The sequence below is a fragment of the Phalangium opilio genome, unplaced genomic scaffold (assembly GCF_054372755.1).
Source record: "Phalangium opilio isolate 3A_F unplaced genomic scaffold, DU_Popi_V2 ptg000048l_1, whole genome shotgun sequence".
Taxonomy (NCBI): domain Eukaryota; kingdom Metazoa; phylum Arthropoda; class Arachnida; order Opiliones; family Phalangiidae; genus Phalangium; species Phalangium opilio.
The window spans coordinates 975,386-992,128 of NW_028324170.1; the positions used below are offsets into that span (position 1 = coordinate 975,386).

Sequence of the window (16,743 nt, forward strand, 5' to 3'; positions counted from 1 at the left end):
TCACTATGTCTAGCCGTAAAACCAGAGGCCGCGGTGCCACTAAAAAAAGGGCCCAACGCGCAACTTCCAATGTTTTTGCTATGTTTGATCAAGCTCAAATACAGGAATTTAAGGAAGCATTTAATATGATTGATCAAAATCGCGATGGATTTATTGATAAAGAAGATCTGCATGATATGTTAGCTTCGTTGGGAAAAAACCCCGAAGATCCTTACTTAGAATCAATGATGAATGAAGCACCTGGTCCCATCAATTTCACTATGTTTTTGACGTTATTTGGTGAAAGACTTCAAGGTACTGATCCTGAAGAAGTAATCAAGAATGCTTTCGCTTGTTTTGATGAGGAAAATGGTGGATTTATTCACGAAGAGAGGTTGAGGGAGCTTTTAACCAGTATGGGGGATCGTTTCACTGATGAAGATGTAAGTAGAACCTAATATCCAACCCTAAACCCTGAATTAAGGTATTTAATCATTCTGTATTATCCTTCCATTCCAGGTTGATGAAATGTACAGGGAAGCGCCCATTGACAAACACGGAATGTTTGATTACTTGGAATTCACCAGAATTTTGAAACACGGTGCCAAAGAAAAAGATGATCAATAAAAAATTGTTCCAAAAATGAATATCTTTAAAATATTAATTAATAATAAAGTATTTTTCTTTAGAGCTTTTGTAACTATTTGTATTTTTAAAATTAATTAATTAATTAACAAATTAATGCTTTCTTAATTAAGTTGTAGACCTAATTTGTTCATTTCTACTTTAATAAACAAGACACACATTGTTTTTTAAAAATGTTTTTTAAATTATTTTAATTACAATCATTGACAAGATTGCCGTAATAAGCCGTTATTGTTTTCAGTTTCTTATCAAGGATGTTTTGTTCAATTTCCACCTTATTTCCATTTCCCGCCATCTTTACTAGCTTTTAATTAAATTAAATTAAATTAAATTAATCGTAGTTAAATTAACATTTAGATCATCTTTAAAAGCTACTAAATATTCACCTGATTATTGTTACTGTTTCTTGGAACAAACAGAGCAATATTTTTGGTTATTTTCTGGCAAAGTTCCATAACTTCAAAAGTAAATTAAATTTTAATTAAGGAAAATCATGTTTTAATTAATTAAAAAAAACTTAAAAAAGATTAAAAATAAAAAGGATATCAGTTAGGTGTTGTGTTATTTAAATCAAATGTTTCTTTGTCCAGATATTCGGGTCCTCCCCAAGGCATACTAATAAAAATAGCATCCGCACGTAAATGTTTCCCAACTTCCATGAAATCTCCAATGACAAACTGTATTTTATCAGCGACCCCATAAACTTCGGCATTATGACGCGCGAGCTCTATTTTCTTTGGGTCAATATCAATAGCTAAGACTACAAGACAAAATATTAATATTTCTTAATTAATTTTGGCATTAAACTAACTAAATTTATTCTAAGTGGGCCTTAACAGTCGTCACCAATTTATTATTACCATGTTGACACGTAAAAGCAAATTGTATGGTATTTCCACCAGCTCCACAAAATGCATCGATAATATAGTCACTCCGACATCTCTGCGCTATATGTTTACTGATTTTTTCAGGGGTTACAGAGTACCACGACTCTAAAATTGGTTTATAAAGGTTTAATCTAATACTCTCGAGTATAATATAAAATTATATACCCTACCCGCGTCTAGTTTAATCCCTTTGTCAAATTTAGAGAATAGACGGTATCGCTGGTGCCAATATTTTGCTAATTCGGGATTAGCAATCATTTCTTCAGGCAGATTTTTCCTATTAAGCACTTTATTTCTATTCCTTTTCTTATGAGAAACACTTTCAATCGTTTTCAAACCACCACCACCACCACCACCTTCCTGTAAAACCTAACTAAACTTTATTAGCGAGTTTCTTGACTTGCCAGGTGATAATTAATTAAATGCCTTACAGAAGATTCTTCTTTAGTTTCTATACTTGTATCTAAAGAATTGTCAGAATTTTTGCATGGACCTTTAGTTTTCTTTAATTTTTTGTACATTATGGGTATTGGTAAATTTTCCTGAACAAAGGCAACAGCTAGACCCACCCCTTTGAATTGAAAACTGAGATCCGCGTTCTCTTCTAGATCTTCTTCGTGGCTTAAAAATGTTAAAACTAAAGGGTCATCCCTCTGCCCTCTCCATACTAATGTCTAAGTGTTCTTTTAATAATTACCTCCGTTTCTTGTCAATTGGTCTTTCTTCTGGTGGTTCATCGTCGTCATCACTAGAAGAACCATTAATCTTTGTTGAAATAATAGGAATTGTTACAGTGCTCTTTTGTCCCTGTAAGTTTCCGCTACTTTGAATTTCTTCCGAAGATTTTGACTGTTCATTTTTGCCCTCTGTTTCATTTTGACCAGTGTCATTAGGAACAACTTTAACGTTAAGGTAATAATTTTGAAGGAATAGTTCTTTCTGTTCTTCATAAACTATGCACCAATGTTCATTCCAAAGTTCTTGCCACATTGAATCATGGTCTGTACTTTCATTAGTACTTTGCATTATGGTTTGTTCCGTTTCAGTAGGAGTTGATTCGCTAACAGTTTCTTCATTGTTGAATTTGAATTCCGTGTTATTTTCATTTTCGTTAATCATATAATCGGAATATTTTATCGCCCATGAATTTGAAACAATGTTATAACCATTTTCAATCCAATAGGCATTGAATTGTTCGTCTAAAAAGCTGGTATTCTCTTCATTTTCAAAATTTGGTCTACTACCCTCAAGGTCATTGCTTTTGTAATTTAATTTCAACAAGTCGATAAATATCTCGCTTAAATCTTCATTGTCAAATATCAAGTTTATGGCTCGTTCTCTTATTTCTTTTGTTGTAGCAACAACAATTTGTTCCAAGAACATTAACACTTCTTCAAGGTGACCAGGGAACAGTTTTAAAGGTGGAAACTGATATCCTTTTGACAGACAGGATGTTAGTGGATTGGTGAAAGTAGTTTCGTCATACGCGACGTCACAAAGAAACTCCAGTTTAGGTTTAAACACTTTCTCCCAAAAAATTAAAGATATCATCCGTTTTTGTTTTAGTTTCTGTGGGACTTTCTTACAACTACTAGGAGTAGGAACCACTTCTTTAGGTTTAACAAATACGGGTTCACGATTTTGTCGTTTAAAATGAGTCTTAGTTTTCGTTTTGGTTTTTGCATTTCTGGTTTTTGGTGTTTTATCACTTCTTCCAAATGATAACGGTAACCCCATGATTTTCATTATTTCAATTTCATTTGTAATAAAATCAATGTCAGTTGATGACAATGGTTCTTCTAAACAGTTTTCACCTTCAACTTCGAGTCCAAATAATTTATTTTGTTCATTAATGCGAAGTTTTTGTTCAAATTCACGTTTTTCGAAAATTTCATCGATTTGAACACGTGGTTGACTTCCAACTTTTTGTTGTTGAAAAAGGCCAAGGCTTAAATTGATTCTTTCAAAAATGTCGTTTATTTTATCTTCTTTAGATATTTCATCGCACTCGTCATGTAAAAATACTTGCGAAAAAACACATACCGCTTCGAACTGCGTACATTTTTCTCTGAATAAAACTTCCATTACCATTTAACTAACGATAATTTACTAAATTATTCTAGCACGAAAAAATTAAGCATGCGAATTTTTCCCGCGAATGACGTCATACAGGCTTTTACTATGGTTGAACTTACGAACAGTTAGAGAAACGAAAATATACGAAATAGACAGTTGGTTTTTCAGAGAGTTGAAGGAATGCTGATTCCGCGTCCGCGACAGCACGAACTTTGAACTTTGGAAACGAAAGCCAACGACGGGCGTGGTTTCCTCCTCATCTCGGAGAATGTGCTAATTACCTTGTTTTAAATCATAATTAACTTAGTTATAAATTTAAAATTAAGTTAAAATGGCAGTTTTAGACAAATGTTGGACTCCGTTTATGGTCTATTCATGGACGACTATAAAATTTGGATGTATTTACTCGGCAATGTACACCACTGTAATTTACCCATTGCAAATACGTTAATCAGGTGTTAATTACAATTAAAATTAATTATGATGTTAAAATCTAGGTTATACATGTTCTTTGCATTTGCTACTCCATTTACGTAATACAAGGGGGCAATTCGGACGAGTTTTTCTCACCATTTTTTGAAATTGAGAGAGGGGGTATGTCCTTTCAACAGCATTCCAAAGGGGCGCTAACCACACCTGAAAACTCGTTAATTAATCACGATTTACACTTACAGCTTTGACAGGGGCCGTTTGTTTCAGCATAATATTTAGCCTGGCTGTTGTAATTTTCTCTGGACTTCTTGTTTTAGGAGTTAGAAAAGTACTCCTACCTAAAAATTAACAAAAAAGACAAATGAACAAAACTAACGGTAATAAGTTACATTTCAGGACAACAGAGGGTTATTTTTACCATGGATGATGGCAGTAACTTTTGAAATATTACTGGCAATTGTTTTTGGTCTCTGGTTAATATACAGATATTACCGAAATGTAAATAAATATACAAACTAACGAGAAATGAAGTACATTGTGAATGATAATTTCCCTTTTAATTTTAGCTGTATTCCATCCTGGCAGCTATTATCATATGGACATTGGATGGAATCCATGTCTACTGCTTATTATGCGTCATATCTCATTACCAAGTCATTAAAGAACTGCAAGAACCCAGTTTCATCATACTTTACCCTTATTAACGAGGCGTTAATCGTTAAAATCTGAAGTTCAGAATCTGAATCTCTCACATTCCATTTTGTATCAAAAAACCAAGAAATCTCATTTGTAATTGTAAACAAGCGTATTTTTTAATAATTCTCGAGTGTAGCTATACATTTTTACTAGGATTTTAGATTATGTACAAAACAAAAAAGGGGTTTACCATCGGAACAAAGAAAAGAAACATTTTATACTTCTTATACTTTTTATATATACACTTAATATTTTACCAAATAAAAATAAAGACACGTTTTTTTAAAAAAATATTGTTGCTCTTTTGCTTATAATTATCTAATTTATTTTATAGGCCTATTGGTTTTATTAATTAATTAATTATATATAATTAAATTATTTAATGCAAAAAAAATAAAGGTAAAACAGTTTAAACTTCCATCCCAAGCCAAACCCGCCAACTGCATCAACCAATCAGAGATGAGTGTCATAATTAGTGTGTATTTCAGGTTGATAACTTAGTAAGATTATTAACACCCATATATGCAATAAAAACTAGAAGAAAAAGTAAAATTAATTAGGTTAATTTAATTAACTTAATTTAATTTACTTAATAATTATAAAAATGTGGAATTTTAAATTGAAAATTAAATTTAAGTTACCATATAAGCTAAGAGAAAAGCTCTGGAAGCCGGATTTCTTCTCAAAAAAGAACCAGTTCTAATGCTAATAAAGTAATTAAACTAATTATGATTAAAATTTAATAATTATTTTAAGAAATTGGAAACTTTATTTTTGTTTAAAATAATTTAATTATTATTTTATTTACCTTAGAGAATCAATAATTCCATAAGCTTTCTTTACTCGTTTTGTTAATCTTCCATCAAACGCATTTTCAGTGAAATATGCACGGTTTTTTGAGGTGTCTAAAGTTAATTAATAATTAATTAAATACTAATTAAAGTAATTATGTTAGTTTAAGTCATTAAAGTCAATTTATTTACCTTCAACTGAAATGCCAACACTTATATTGCCTTTATTACTTGAAAGCTGAGCTTCTTTCATCCGTTGCTGCATCAATTTCACGTTATTAATTAATAATTTAATTCCCCATTTAATTAAGATTAATTAAAATTAACTCACTTCTAATCGTTCAAGTTGCATAACCAAGGAATTTTTTTCCGTACTTAATGCCTCTAAAACCATTTGCTTTTGAATTAAACTCTCCGTTAAATTACGGATTCTGGACTCTAATTCCGATTGATTGCTTCCATTCTGAGCTTTGGTTGTTAACTGTTTAAAATTAATTGTAATTAACGAAAGAAAGAAATAATTAATTTAGGAATAAAATAATTAATAATTAATTTAGGAATAAAATTACCTGTTTTCTGAGTTTTTCAACTTCTAAATCACGATCTTTAATACGTTGCGTTAAGTTTGTCTTTGTTCTTGTTAAATCTTCTCTTAGATATTTCAGTTCCTTAAACAAAAGGTATTAAAATTAATTAAATTAAAGAATAATTAATTAAATTAAACACTAGTTAATTAAATTAAACACTAGTTAATTAAATTAAACACTAGTTAATTAAATTAAACACTAGTTAATTAAATTAAACACTAATTAATTAAATTAAACACTAGTTAATTAAATTAAACACTAATTAATTAAATTAAACACTAATTAATTAAATTAAACACTAATTAATTAAATTAAACACTAATTAATTAAATTAAACACTAATTAATTAAATTAAACTATAATTATAAATTAATTAAATTAAACAATAATTATAAATTAATTAAATTAAACAATAATTAATTATAAATTAATTAAATTAAACAATAATTAATTATAAATTAATTAAATTAAACAATAATTAATTATAAATTAATTAAATTAAACAATAATTAATTATAAATTAATTAAATTAAACAATAATTAATTATAAATTAAATTAAACAATAATTAATTATAAATTAATTAAATTAAACAATAATAAATTATAAATTAATTAAATTAAACAATAATAAATTATAAATTAATTAAATTAAACAATAATTAATTATAAATTAATTAAATTAAACAATAATTAATTATAAATTAATTAAATTAAACAATAATTAATTATAAATTAATTAAATTAAACAATAATTAATTATAAATTAATTAAATTAAACAAAAATTAATTATAAAGTAATTAAATTAAACAATAATTAACTATTAATCAATTTACTAACTTCTTTATGTTGAATTATCTCATTTTCCAAATCTTCTCTACAACGTTTTTCAACTTGCAAACTCTCTTCCAAATTCCTGCATTTTTCATTGGCTCTTTCAATTTCTTCCTGGCAACTCTGTTCCAATACTTGTAACTCCACCCTCAAACTCTCGCAATCGGCTTTAGATTGAATTAAATCTTCTCGTAACGTATCATTTTCCTTAGTTAATGATTCTTCCAAAGCTACTCTTTGAGAACTATCGAGTTCACTTTGATCATCATTATTGACATTGTTATCTTTCAATGTTGAAATTAATTTTTCTTTTGACTGTAAAAGTCTTTGGGCTTTTTGACGATAATAAGCTAGATCTTGTTTAACAGTATCTAAGGCCGATTTGCTTTGACGTAATTGTTGACTTAGGTCTTTTACTTGAGCTAAAAACAATACTTTTCTCAACAAAACAACAACCATGTTCGTTTTAATCACTAACCTTTCAACTCTATTAGATTTTTTTGAGTTGATGCAAGATTTAAGGCGTGTTGTTGCTTTTCTTCCTCTAATTTTGAAAAATTTACACGAGATTCCGTCTAAAAAAAACCAAATTAAAATTATTCACACATAATTAATTATTAGAAAATAAAAAAAAAAATAAATTGGTAAAATTACCATTGCTTTTTCACGCAACTCGGACTCTTCTTTAAGAGCAATTTCAGTTTCCTGTAATTTTTGTTGCAGTTTTGTTATAGCATCGTTATTAACTTCACTGACAGCTGTATGTTCTTTCATTAACCTTAAATTAAATTAAATTATTAGAATTTAATTATAATTATTTTGTTTAGACTAGGAGGATTCATACCTTTTACACAAGGAGGCCTGGCTTTAAACTCCCTGTGTAAATGGTATGCATCCTCCTAGTCACAAAGTAACATTGTTTGTTTACCTACCTTTCGTTATCGTCTCGATATTTCTTTAATGTTTCTTTTGTACTTTTTAATTCCATATCCGCTTCTTGAAGTCTAACTCTCAAGATGGCTAATTGCGAATCTTTGGCCTCTAATGCGGCGGAATAATCAACTTCTCTAGCTTTTAATTCCCTTACTTCAGCTGCCAATAATGAATTAGGCCTTGGCATCTCTCGATCTTTAATTTCTTCCCGTTTTTTCTCAGGTTTGGAAGACTGTTCATCTGTTTCGTGAAATTTCTATGAAAAATTCTTTAAAATAGATTTTTAAACATACCATTAGACGTTTTGTTAGTTTCAGAGAGAACTTGAGTTGAAGTTTTATCTAAATCCGCACTTTTCTCCGTATTAACGGCAGACGAATGTTCATCAGTTTTATCTTCTTGTTTAGGACTTACAGGACTGATGTTTGATTTAATTTTGGGTGGATTTTTTGGAGACGGTATCTCAACAGTTGCGTTTAAAAACTCCAAAAGGCTTTCTTCATCTTTCATTGATTTTGAATTTGAATTTGAATTTGAAGCAACGGGACTTTTAGATGTTTCATTACTGTTTAATGGAGTTGGTTTAGGGGTAGCTTTAAAGGGGGGAGTTTTAGGAACGTTGCTATAAAGGAAATAATACTTAAATAAAGTACTATAATAAATAAATGGAATAAATTTTTTGACTTACATATAGTTAGTGTTAGTATTCTGATTACTAGCCGGAGCCTGAGTTGAATCGTAATGTTGTTGAACTCGCTGTACCTGGGATGAAAGTTGAGAACGTTCATATTTTTCCCTTTCTTTTAGTTGTTCCTTTTGTTGAACTTGTAGGGCAACAGCCGCTGTTTTATCAACACGATTTAAAAGCTCTTCAGCTTTGCCAGCGACGTCCACAAACCAAGACATTGGATTTTTGTTATTGAAGACCAAGGCTTAAGATGAGAGGAACTTCAAGAGGAGGAAGCCGGGGTTTAATCTTTATATGTTGGAATTATAACTCAACAGAAATTACCATTTATTTCAACTTCAAGCTATGCACTGCCCAAAAATAATTTAGATTAATTAGATTACAATATTATGTAGAATGTTGAGTACGTCGAGATTTATGACGTAGCGTTACGTTTACCACTTTACCAACCATAACAATAGCTAAACAAAAAACTTTAGTCATAGCCCACTCGATCACGCACTCGACAACGCAAGCTGCTCGCACTATGGAGTTCGAAGGAACCCAAAATTAACATTAAGTTCTATCGGAGGAGGTAGGTTTTTGGACAGATCCTTTGTCCTATTCATCCAAATGACCTGAAATTTTAATGAGACTTGTGTTTTGACGTGTTTTATTATTCTGAAAAGGATTCAAGCTTTTAGAGTCGATAGAGTTTTTTAATAAAAATTTATTTCCAATGTCAAAATTGTAAATTCAGTACTTGTAACCGTTTTCCAAGTCTCCAAGATTAAAAACCCAACCCCATCCTCCTTGTCCAAAACATGCCCTTTAGAAAGTATTAGATTATACAAGATTTTACCAGATTGTCTAGCCCATTTTTAATTAGTTTTACCTCAAGCAACCAAGGAACGCTTTCGCTGTAACGTTTGAAGCTAGCGTACATGTCGGGGAAACTAACCTTAGTATTATCGTAAGTAACATAATTGTTTATTATGTTACTTATGGTATTACTGGAGGGAAGAATCACATATAGCATTTTGACGTGTACTGCAACCCGATTATTCTTACAGGACACCCTCTTTATGGGGCGGATAAACCTATAGCATCTTCTTTCTTCATTACTTTTTTTATTTTACTAATTTTCTAATTAAGAACAGGAATAATTAGGCCAAAAACAAACAAAGATTTTGGAATATGTTACACTTTTAATTTCAGAACTTTTATTTCATCTAGATCAACGTAAAACTGGGTCCCCTGTAAAATGAATTAACTTTCATAGGGATTAATTTAATTATTATGATTTCAGGTTTCGACCTATTAGAGAAACACGTTTATAGGGTGGATTTTCCAGCTATTAGAATCCATAAACTCCAGTACCACTTTTTAAAAGCGGAGAAAAGTGTTTTGGGCTGTTTAGAAGACATTAATTAACTAAATTATTAATTATATTAGAAAATAGAAACAATAAAATTGAAACGCACGCTGCCGCCATATTTTTAAGTCTGCCTAACTTCAGCAGCGCCATCTAGCGGTCCGTGTTTGCAGCAAATAAGGCTATTCATTCTGGGTTATTTTTGGGGTCGTTTTCCGTTAGAACTGGCTGCTGCGATTTTCTGTCCGATCTTTGCTGGTAAATATTTTGATTTTATTTATATTTTAAGGGTTAATTTTGATTAAATAACAAAGTTTTATTGCAACCGATCGGAAATTAAGGGTTGGAAGTGGAAAATTTATGGTCAACCGTGCCAAAATACGTTTGTTAATTACGACCAAGGCTTACGGACCACGTTGGTTGGCACCACTGGCTGGTGCTACTATTACCAAGGCTTACGGGACCACGTTGTTGGCACCACGGATTCAAGGAAGCTGTTGTCTCTTTTAGTGGTATAAGAGATCTTTCCAGGTAAATATTTTATTTATATTTTAAGGGCTAATTTAGATTAAATACCAAAGTTTTATCGCAACCGAATGGAAATTCAGCGTTACAAATGGAAAATGTATCTTAACCGTGCCAAATAGGTTTGTTAATTACGACCATTGTCTGTTTGAAGAAAACATAGCCTTAGTTGATTTTATTTATTGGTTACCAAACATAATGGTAGTTATTTGGAACTCCATAGTTCTAATTAACTAATGCACTTTTGTTGCTTTGGTTATTGGCTGTATATTACTCTTAACTGAAGCGAGTAGAAAACCTTTAACGGTTGGTGTATTAAAGCCGAAGTGAGGTTTATAAGTAACTGTAGTTCTCTAAAATGTTTTCAATTAACAAATCTATTGGTGTTAATATGGGTGTCTAGGGCCGGAAACAAGCACAGGACACATTGTCCAATAACATTTTAAAATGTCCCATACTATTTTTAAAAACTAAGGGGGTCATTGGACGGTTTGACCAATAAATTTTCCCAAAGTTTTGATAGCTTAACCATGAACACGCGATACTATTTTTGCACACTCTAGTGGACAATGTCCTCTAAATTTTCTAGTCAAAGGAGATAAGTCGTTTTTGTCCTTTGAGTATGTTATAGTCCTATTTGCCCTCCCCCCATTCAACCATATTAGAAACCCAGGGTTACGACAAACAGGGGTCGAGTAATTAAGCAAAATGTTCACAAGGAATAGCATTACACCCAACTTTGGAGGTTCATAACTCTGGTTCTACTATTGATAGGGGGTGTCCTTTGACTATGTTATAGTCCTAGTTGCCCCCCCCATCCCACCATAATTACACCGAACTTTGGAGGTTCATAACTCTGGTTCTACTAGAGATAGGGGGGTGTCCTTTGACTATGTTAGAGTCCTAGTTGCCCCCCATCCCACCATAATTACACCCAACTTTGGAGGTTCATAACTCTGGTTCTGCTAGGGATAGGGGGTGTCCTTTAACTATGTTATAGTCCTCGTTGCCTCCCACCATAATTACACCCAACTTTGGAGGTTCATAACTCTGGTTCTACTATTGATAGGGGGTGTCCTTTGACTATGTTATAGTCCTAGTTGCCCCCCCATCCCACCATAATTACACCGAACTTTGGAGGTTCATAACTCTGGTTCTACTAGAGATAGGGGGGTGTCCTTTGACTATGTTAGAGTCCTAGTTGCCCCCCATCCCACCATAATTACACCCAACTTTGGAGGTTCATAACTCTGGTTCTGCTAGGGATAGGGGGTGTCCTTTAACTATGTTATAGTCCTCGTTGCCTCCCACCATAATTACACCCAACTTTGGAGGTTCATAACTCTGGTTCTACTATTGATAGGGGTGTCCTTTGACTATGTTATAGTCCTAGTTGCCCCCCCCCCATCCCACCATAGTTACACCCAACTTTGAAGGCTCATAACTGGTTCTACTAGAGATACGCGGAGTTTTTGCACACACTAGTGGACAAGGTCCTATAAATTTTCTAGTCAAAGGAGGGGACACATGTTCTATATGAAAGCTTTCTTATTTCCGGCCCTGTGGGTGTCAAGCCCATTTTTTTTCACCGTAACAGCACCATTGGTGTAGTAACAAGTTAGCCGTATCCAAATAGCTTCTTGGAAAGAATTTAGAAGTTTATTTTGGCACACAGTATTTTTGATTCACATTTATGTCGTACTTATTCAAAATATTTGAAATTAATCTTATTAAATTTTTCTAATTAATATCGCGTTGCATTTATTCCTGGTTTTACTATTCAATCTTTTAGTCGGTTTAAAAGTAATTCAAAGTGATTGTTTAATTGACAAATATTTCAAGACTGACCCTAAACCGTACTAATATTTATCTTTCTAGTTATGTTAAATGATTTATTTGAAAGTGGAATTCATGTTATTCAAAATACTTGTGCCCATTTAAGCTGATAATAATTTTACTTTTGTATTTGATTGTTTGAATTGAACAGATTTTATTTCTTTAGCTATCATCCGTTTCCAAAGGAGAAATTTATGTTGGATTCTAGAATGAATTATTATTATTTGACGAATGCACCCTATTTTAATCAGGTCAATGAACCCATTAAAATTCCTTTCTTAATTCAGGTCTACACTTTGATTTTATCCGTTGAAACTGAATCTCACTAGGAAAACAATTTAGACATTTTAGGCTCTCAGTGAAGTAATTAAATCTTATTAATAGTAATTTTAGCAATATTAACGGGACAATTCCATTCTCAATTCAGGTCTACACTTTGATTTTATCCGTTTAAAGGGAATCTCATTAGCAAAAAGACTATTTCGACAGCCTGTTAAACATTGTAGGCAATTATTGGGGTATTTAGTTTATTATTTATTATTATATTTATTCTTAGAAGGAAAGCGCTTGTGTCCTTTTCGTTTTTAGGGATTTTTTTCGCCAGGACATGAATAAAATGTTGAAATATGGAATAGGTGAAAACTGGTCCTAGCCCTCCCTTTTAAGAATAATGAACGTAATCAGGATTTTAAGGGTGAGATTCCCTTTGCGGTATTAAGGCATCTAGTTTATGATTTTAATTATAAATATTTTTAGGGGAAAAGCGTTTGGCAACTCTTTGAGGGAGTTTTTTAGGATCTAAATAAATTTATGATTTATGTTTAAGGTAGAAGGTTGCTTATACGCTTTGTCCTTTAAAAGTAAACACGATTTTGAGCGGGTTTAAATCAAGGCTTAGGTTTTTATGGTATTATTTTACTTCCCCATACTAAGGTATTTAGTTTAATGTCACGCATTTGTCAAATAATAATAATTTGTCTTCTGCCCGAACATTTTACGTTACATCATGCAAGAATATTCAATTGGATTTTCATATTAAGGTATTTAATTTGAAGTTATGCATGTGCTATTTTCTTTAAATAATAATAAGAATTTCTCTTGCGCAGGAACATTCTCTCGAGTGGAGGACTTATATCATCGACTGGAGGACTTATATCATCGACTGGAGGACTTATATCATCGACTGGAGGACTTATATCATCGACTGGAGGACTTATATCATCGACTGGAGGACTTATATCATCGACTGGAGGACTTATATCATCGACTGGAGGACTTATATCATCGACTGGAGGACTTATATCATCGACTGGAGGACTTATATCATCGACTGGAGGACTTCAATCATCGACTGGAGGACTTCAATCATCGACTGGAGGACTTCAATCATCGAGTGGACTTTCATTGGAAATCCCATGCTAAGGACGAAGTTTCCTGGTTTTGGGGGCTCCACAGCGGGCCTTAGTTTAAATTTAATGATTCCCGAGTTGAACAGGGGCTTGTTAAATTTAAATTGGGCTCGCAAGGCTTACTTTGGGGGTGGTAGCTTAAGTTTAAAATTTAAGTTTCGATATTGGGGAAGGAACAAAAATAGTCGAAAAACACTTAGGGTAGTTTTTTTGACCTTTTTTTGCGTGTTTTTTATGAATTTTTATATTATTTTTTATATTTTTAATATAAATTTTATTTTTTTTGTAAAAAAAATTTTTTTATGCTTTGTATTTTACTTATTTAGCTTAAAAGGGACTAAAAAAGGGTCAAAAAAACCCCCCTAAGTCCCGATTAAAAAAAATCGAAACCAAGCCTAGTATCGAAAGTGTTGAAATAAAAGAAAGAACGAGGTTTAAGGCAAAATTTATTCAATAAAAAACAAAAAAACCAAAGTGTTTACAAAAATTTCGAACAAGAAATATTAAAGAGGTTGGTAAGTTAAAAGTTTGAACGCGAAAAAAAATAATAAGTCGTTACAAATAAAATTTCCACGAAAAAAATTAAGTTAAGTGGTTACATGAAAAATTTGCAAGTAAAAAAGATGTATTTTGCGTCTTCTAGCTTCGATGATTTCCTCCATATCTTTAAGTCGGCGCTGAGAGAAAGAGCAAGTCCAGAAGACATCGTGTAACGTGAATCCAACGAAGCGAGTCATCAGGAATGATACATAGCGGGTCCAGAACAGCTTCGTCTAGCGTCAATCGGAACAAAGGATGTCATCTGGAAGGATACGTCTCGGAATGACCAGCGACAGAAAAATCCAAGAAAATCATCCACATCTATAAATTAAAACATATTAATAACACATATTTAACTGTTGCCTACTAACAAAGTAATCTCGTAGATTTAAATAATTTAAGAAAAGCTTGTCCTTAATTGAAAAAATGGCTACCAAATATATCAACGGAGGCGAACTAACTGCACTAACTAATTGCCACCCTGAATTAAAGAAAGACTCGACTACAGCTACTAATTGCCACCCTAAATTAAAGAAAGATTCTATTACCGTGAATTCCACCCCGAATTAAATAAATACTCTCGCTAGCTAAATCCCAAAATTATATAGAAAATAGTTTTAAGAAAATCGGCCCTTTATTTAAAATTAAATTATGTAACATAATAATGAAAATAATTTAAAACATCCCCTTAATTAATTTTAGGAACACCTGACATTTATTTAAACTAAATTGCTTGCCCATTTTAATAGAATAATAATTTAAAATATCTTCTTCGCCAATTTTAGGAAACCCTAACCCATAAAGAAAAACTTGAGTTGAAATTGGACAAAGCTGAACTTAGGCTTAGGGCAAACGTCCACGTGTCTTAAAACAATCTCTGCGGGCGGGACTTGATTTTCGAAAATCTGTTGCTTTATCTCTAAATTTATTAATGATAGCCCCTAAACTAATTTTAGTTAAACCCCTGCTATTTATCTATTTTAAACTATTCCCACAGATAGACCTCGTAAATAACTAGAGTTTAAATGTGACTAGGCTTAATTAGGCTTAGGGCACCGATCCTCTTGTTCGGCGGGACTTTATTTCCGAAAATCTGTCGCTTTATCTCTAAATTTATTAATGATAGTACCTAAACTAATTTTAGTTAAACCCCTGCTATTTATCTATTTTAAACTCTTCCCACAGATAGACCCCGTAAATAACTAGAGTTTAAGTGTGACTAGGCTTAATTAGGCTTAGGGCACCGATCCTCGTGTTCGGCGGGACTTTATTTCCGAAAATCTATCGCTCTATCTCTAAATTTATTAATGATAGCCCCTAAACTAATTTTAGTTAAACTCCTGCTACTTATTTTATTTTAAACTATTCCCACAGATAGACCCCTAATAATTAGAGTTTAAACGTGACAACTCTTAATTAGGCTTAGGGCAACGGTCCTCGTGTTCGGCGGGACTTGATTTCCGAAAATCTGTCGCGATATCTCTAAATTAATTACGTCCCCCGTTTAATATCTTTAAATTATAGCCCCTAAACTAATTATTAAGAGATTCTCTCTTGTCCAACATCTCGTTGTAAAATTTTATTTATGTTACTTGATTTTTAATAAATAAATAAAAATTACTAACATTTAACACTTCCTAATTAATTTAAATACTTGAAATAAAATAAATAATTTAAGGGGAGCTAGATGAGTTTGGATTATTGTAAAGGTTAGGCTTACGGACTGTTAAAGCACCACGAGGCGAAGTAATGGCCGCCAAATAGGTTGAAGAGCGTCGAATTCAGCTGTCTTCCTCGGCAAAAACGATCAGGGAAATGGCGGAACGATCAAGAATCGACCTCAGAAGCGGGATCACGACCTCCTTGAACGGCTTCCAGGGAACGAGTGAACCGGCTGACCCGTAGTGATCAGCTGAGTGAGAAAGGTTTTTCCAAGCGACTTTCATTGACCCCTTCCAGGCAACGAATGAACCGGCTCACGCGTAACTTCCAACTTTGTAAATTTCCAACGTCGGGGGGCGCTAAAAGCTCCAGTGCGCGGACTCGGTTGCGCACTATCCCGGGCACGAAATCCAAATAGCTGAACACTGCTAGGCCTATATGAATGAACGCTAGGCCTAACTGAATGGACAATCATTACCTTATACCATTAACATCTGTCGTGACGTCACAAGTCAATTACCTCGGTGACCTCATGGCACGTCACTGGATATGACGTCATGCCACGTCACCAAATATGACGTCATGCTACGTCACCGGACATGACGTCATGGCACGTCACCGGACATGACGTCATGGCACGTCACCGGATATGACGTCATGCTACGTCACCGAATATGACGTCATAGGTCTCGTGATCTGACGTCATAGGTCACGTGATATGACGTCGTAGGTCGCGTGATATCTGACGTCATAGGTCACGTGATTTGACGTCGTAGGTCACGTGATATGACGTCGTAGGTCGCGTGATATCTGACGTCATAGGTCACGTGACCGGGTATGATTAATCCGTTCACTACCACACACACATAA

General features: G+C 32.8%; 5 protein-coding genes across 10 annotated transcripts; 3 read left to right on the forward strand and 2 right to left on the reverse strand.

Moving 5' to 3' along the window:
• The first annotated feature begins 5 nt into the window (after nucleotides 1-5).
• Nucleotides 6-798, forward strand: sqh (Myosin regulatory light chain sqh). Its single transcript, XM_089839101.1, has 2 exons — nucleotides 6-422; nucleotides 499-798. Exons 1-2 carry the CDS (start codon nucleotides 6-8, stop codon nucleotides 604-606), a joined length of 525 nt encoding a protein of 174 aa, XP_089695227.1. The 3' UTR covers nucleotides 607-798.
• Nucleotides 787-3,751, reverse strand: Tgs1 (Trimethylguanosine synthase 1). Of its 2 annotated transcripts, XR_016366865.1 has the most exons (6): nucleotides 2,209-3,751; nucleotides 1,943-2,132; nucleotides 1,682-1,880; nucleotides 1,485-1,616; nucleotides 1,011-1,384; nucleotides 787-928 (listed from the first exon to the last, which is right to left on the reverse strand). XR_016366865.1 is itself a non-coding variant. In XM_089839088.1 (5 exons), exons 1-5 carry the CDS (start codon nucleotides 3,600-3,602, stop codon nucleotides 1,170-1,172), a joined length of 2,130 nt encoding a protein of 709 aa, XP_089695214.1. In that variant the 5' UTR covers nucleotides 3,603-3,751; the 3' UTR covers nucleotides 787-1,169. The 2 variants fall into 2 exon arrangements, 1 of the variants encoding a protein (XP_089695214.1); XM_089839088.1 differs by having other exon boundaries at nucleotides 787-1,384.
• A 22-nt stretch (nucleotides 3,752-3,773) lies between these two features.
• Nucleotides 3,774-5,006, forward strand: pasi1 (septate junction component pasiflora 1). Its single transcript, XM_089839102.1, has 5 exons — nucleotides 3,774-4,011; nucleotides 4,085-4,181; nucleotides 4,262-4,347; nucleotides 4,416-4,517; nucleotides 4,586-5,006. Exons 1-5 carry the CDS (start codon nucleotides 3,919-3,921, stop codon nucleotides 4,721-4,723), a joined length of 516 nt encoding a protein of 171 aa, XP_089695228.1. The 5' UTR covers nucleotides 3,774-3,918; the 3' UTR covers nucleotides 4,724-5,006.
• Nucleotides 4,806-9,559, reverse strand: LOC149673530 (golgin subfamily A member 5-like). 4 transcript variants are annotated; one of them, XM_089839091.1, is made up of 14 exons: nucleotides 9,422-9,559; nucleotides 9,290-9,355; nucleotides 8,548-9,164; nucleotides 8,153-8,481; nucleotides 7,859-8,099; nucleotides 7,581-7,704; nucleotides 7,405-7,501; nucleotides 6,933-7,348; nucleotides 6,076-6,174; nucleotides 5,838-5,987; nucleotides 5,699-5,765; nucleotides 5,524-5,620; nucleotides 5,357-5,420; nucleotides 4,806-5,249 (listed from the first exon to the last, which is right to left on the reverse strand). In XM_089839091.1, exons 3-14 carry the CDS (start codon nucleotides 8,763-8,765, stop codon nucleotides 5,169-5,171), a joined length of 1,983 nt encoding a protein of 660 aa, XP_089695217.1. In that variant the 5' UTR covers nucleotides 8,766-9,164; nucleotides 9,290-9,355; nucleotides 9,422-9,559; the 3' UTR covers nucleotides 4,806-5,168. The 4 variants fall into 4 exon arrangements, with proteins under 4 accessions (XP_089695217.1, XP_089695215.1, XP_089695218.1 ...); XM_089839089.1 differs by having other exon boundaries at nucleotides 8,548-9,207; XM_089839092.1 differs by having other exon boundaries at nucleotides 5,357-5,437; nucleotides 8,548-9,207.
• Nucleotides 9,560-9,669: 110 nt separating this feature from the next.
• LOC149673531 (uncharacterized) lies at nucleotides 9,670-15,842 on the forward strand. 2 transcript variants are annotated; one of them, XM_089839103.1, is made up of 4 exons: nucleotides 9,670-10,159; nucleotides 10,243-10,432; nucleotides 12,429-13,302; nucleotides 13,369-15,842. In XM_089839103.1, exons 3-4 carry the CDS (start codon nucleotides 13,208-13,210, stop codon nucleotides 13,682-13,684), a joined length of 411 nt encoding a protein of 136 aa, XP_089695229.1. In that variant the 5' UTR covers nucleotides 9,670-10,159; nucleotides 10,243-10,432; nucleotides 12,429-13,207; the 3' UTR covers nucleotides 13,685-15,842. The 2 variants fall into 2 exon arrangements, with proteins under 2 accessions (XP_089695229.1, XP_089695230.1); XM_089839104.1 differs by having other exon boundaries at nucleotides 10,216-13,302.
• The last annotated feature ends 901 nt before the right edge of the window (nucleotides 15,843-16,743 follow it).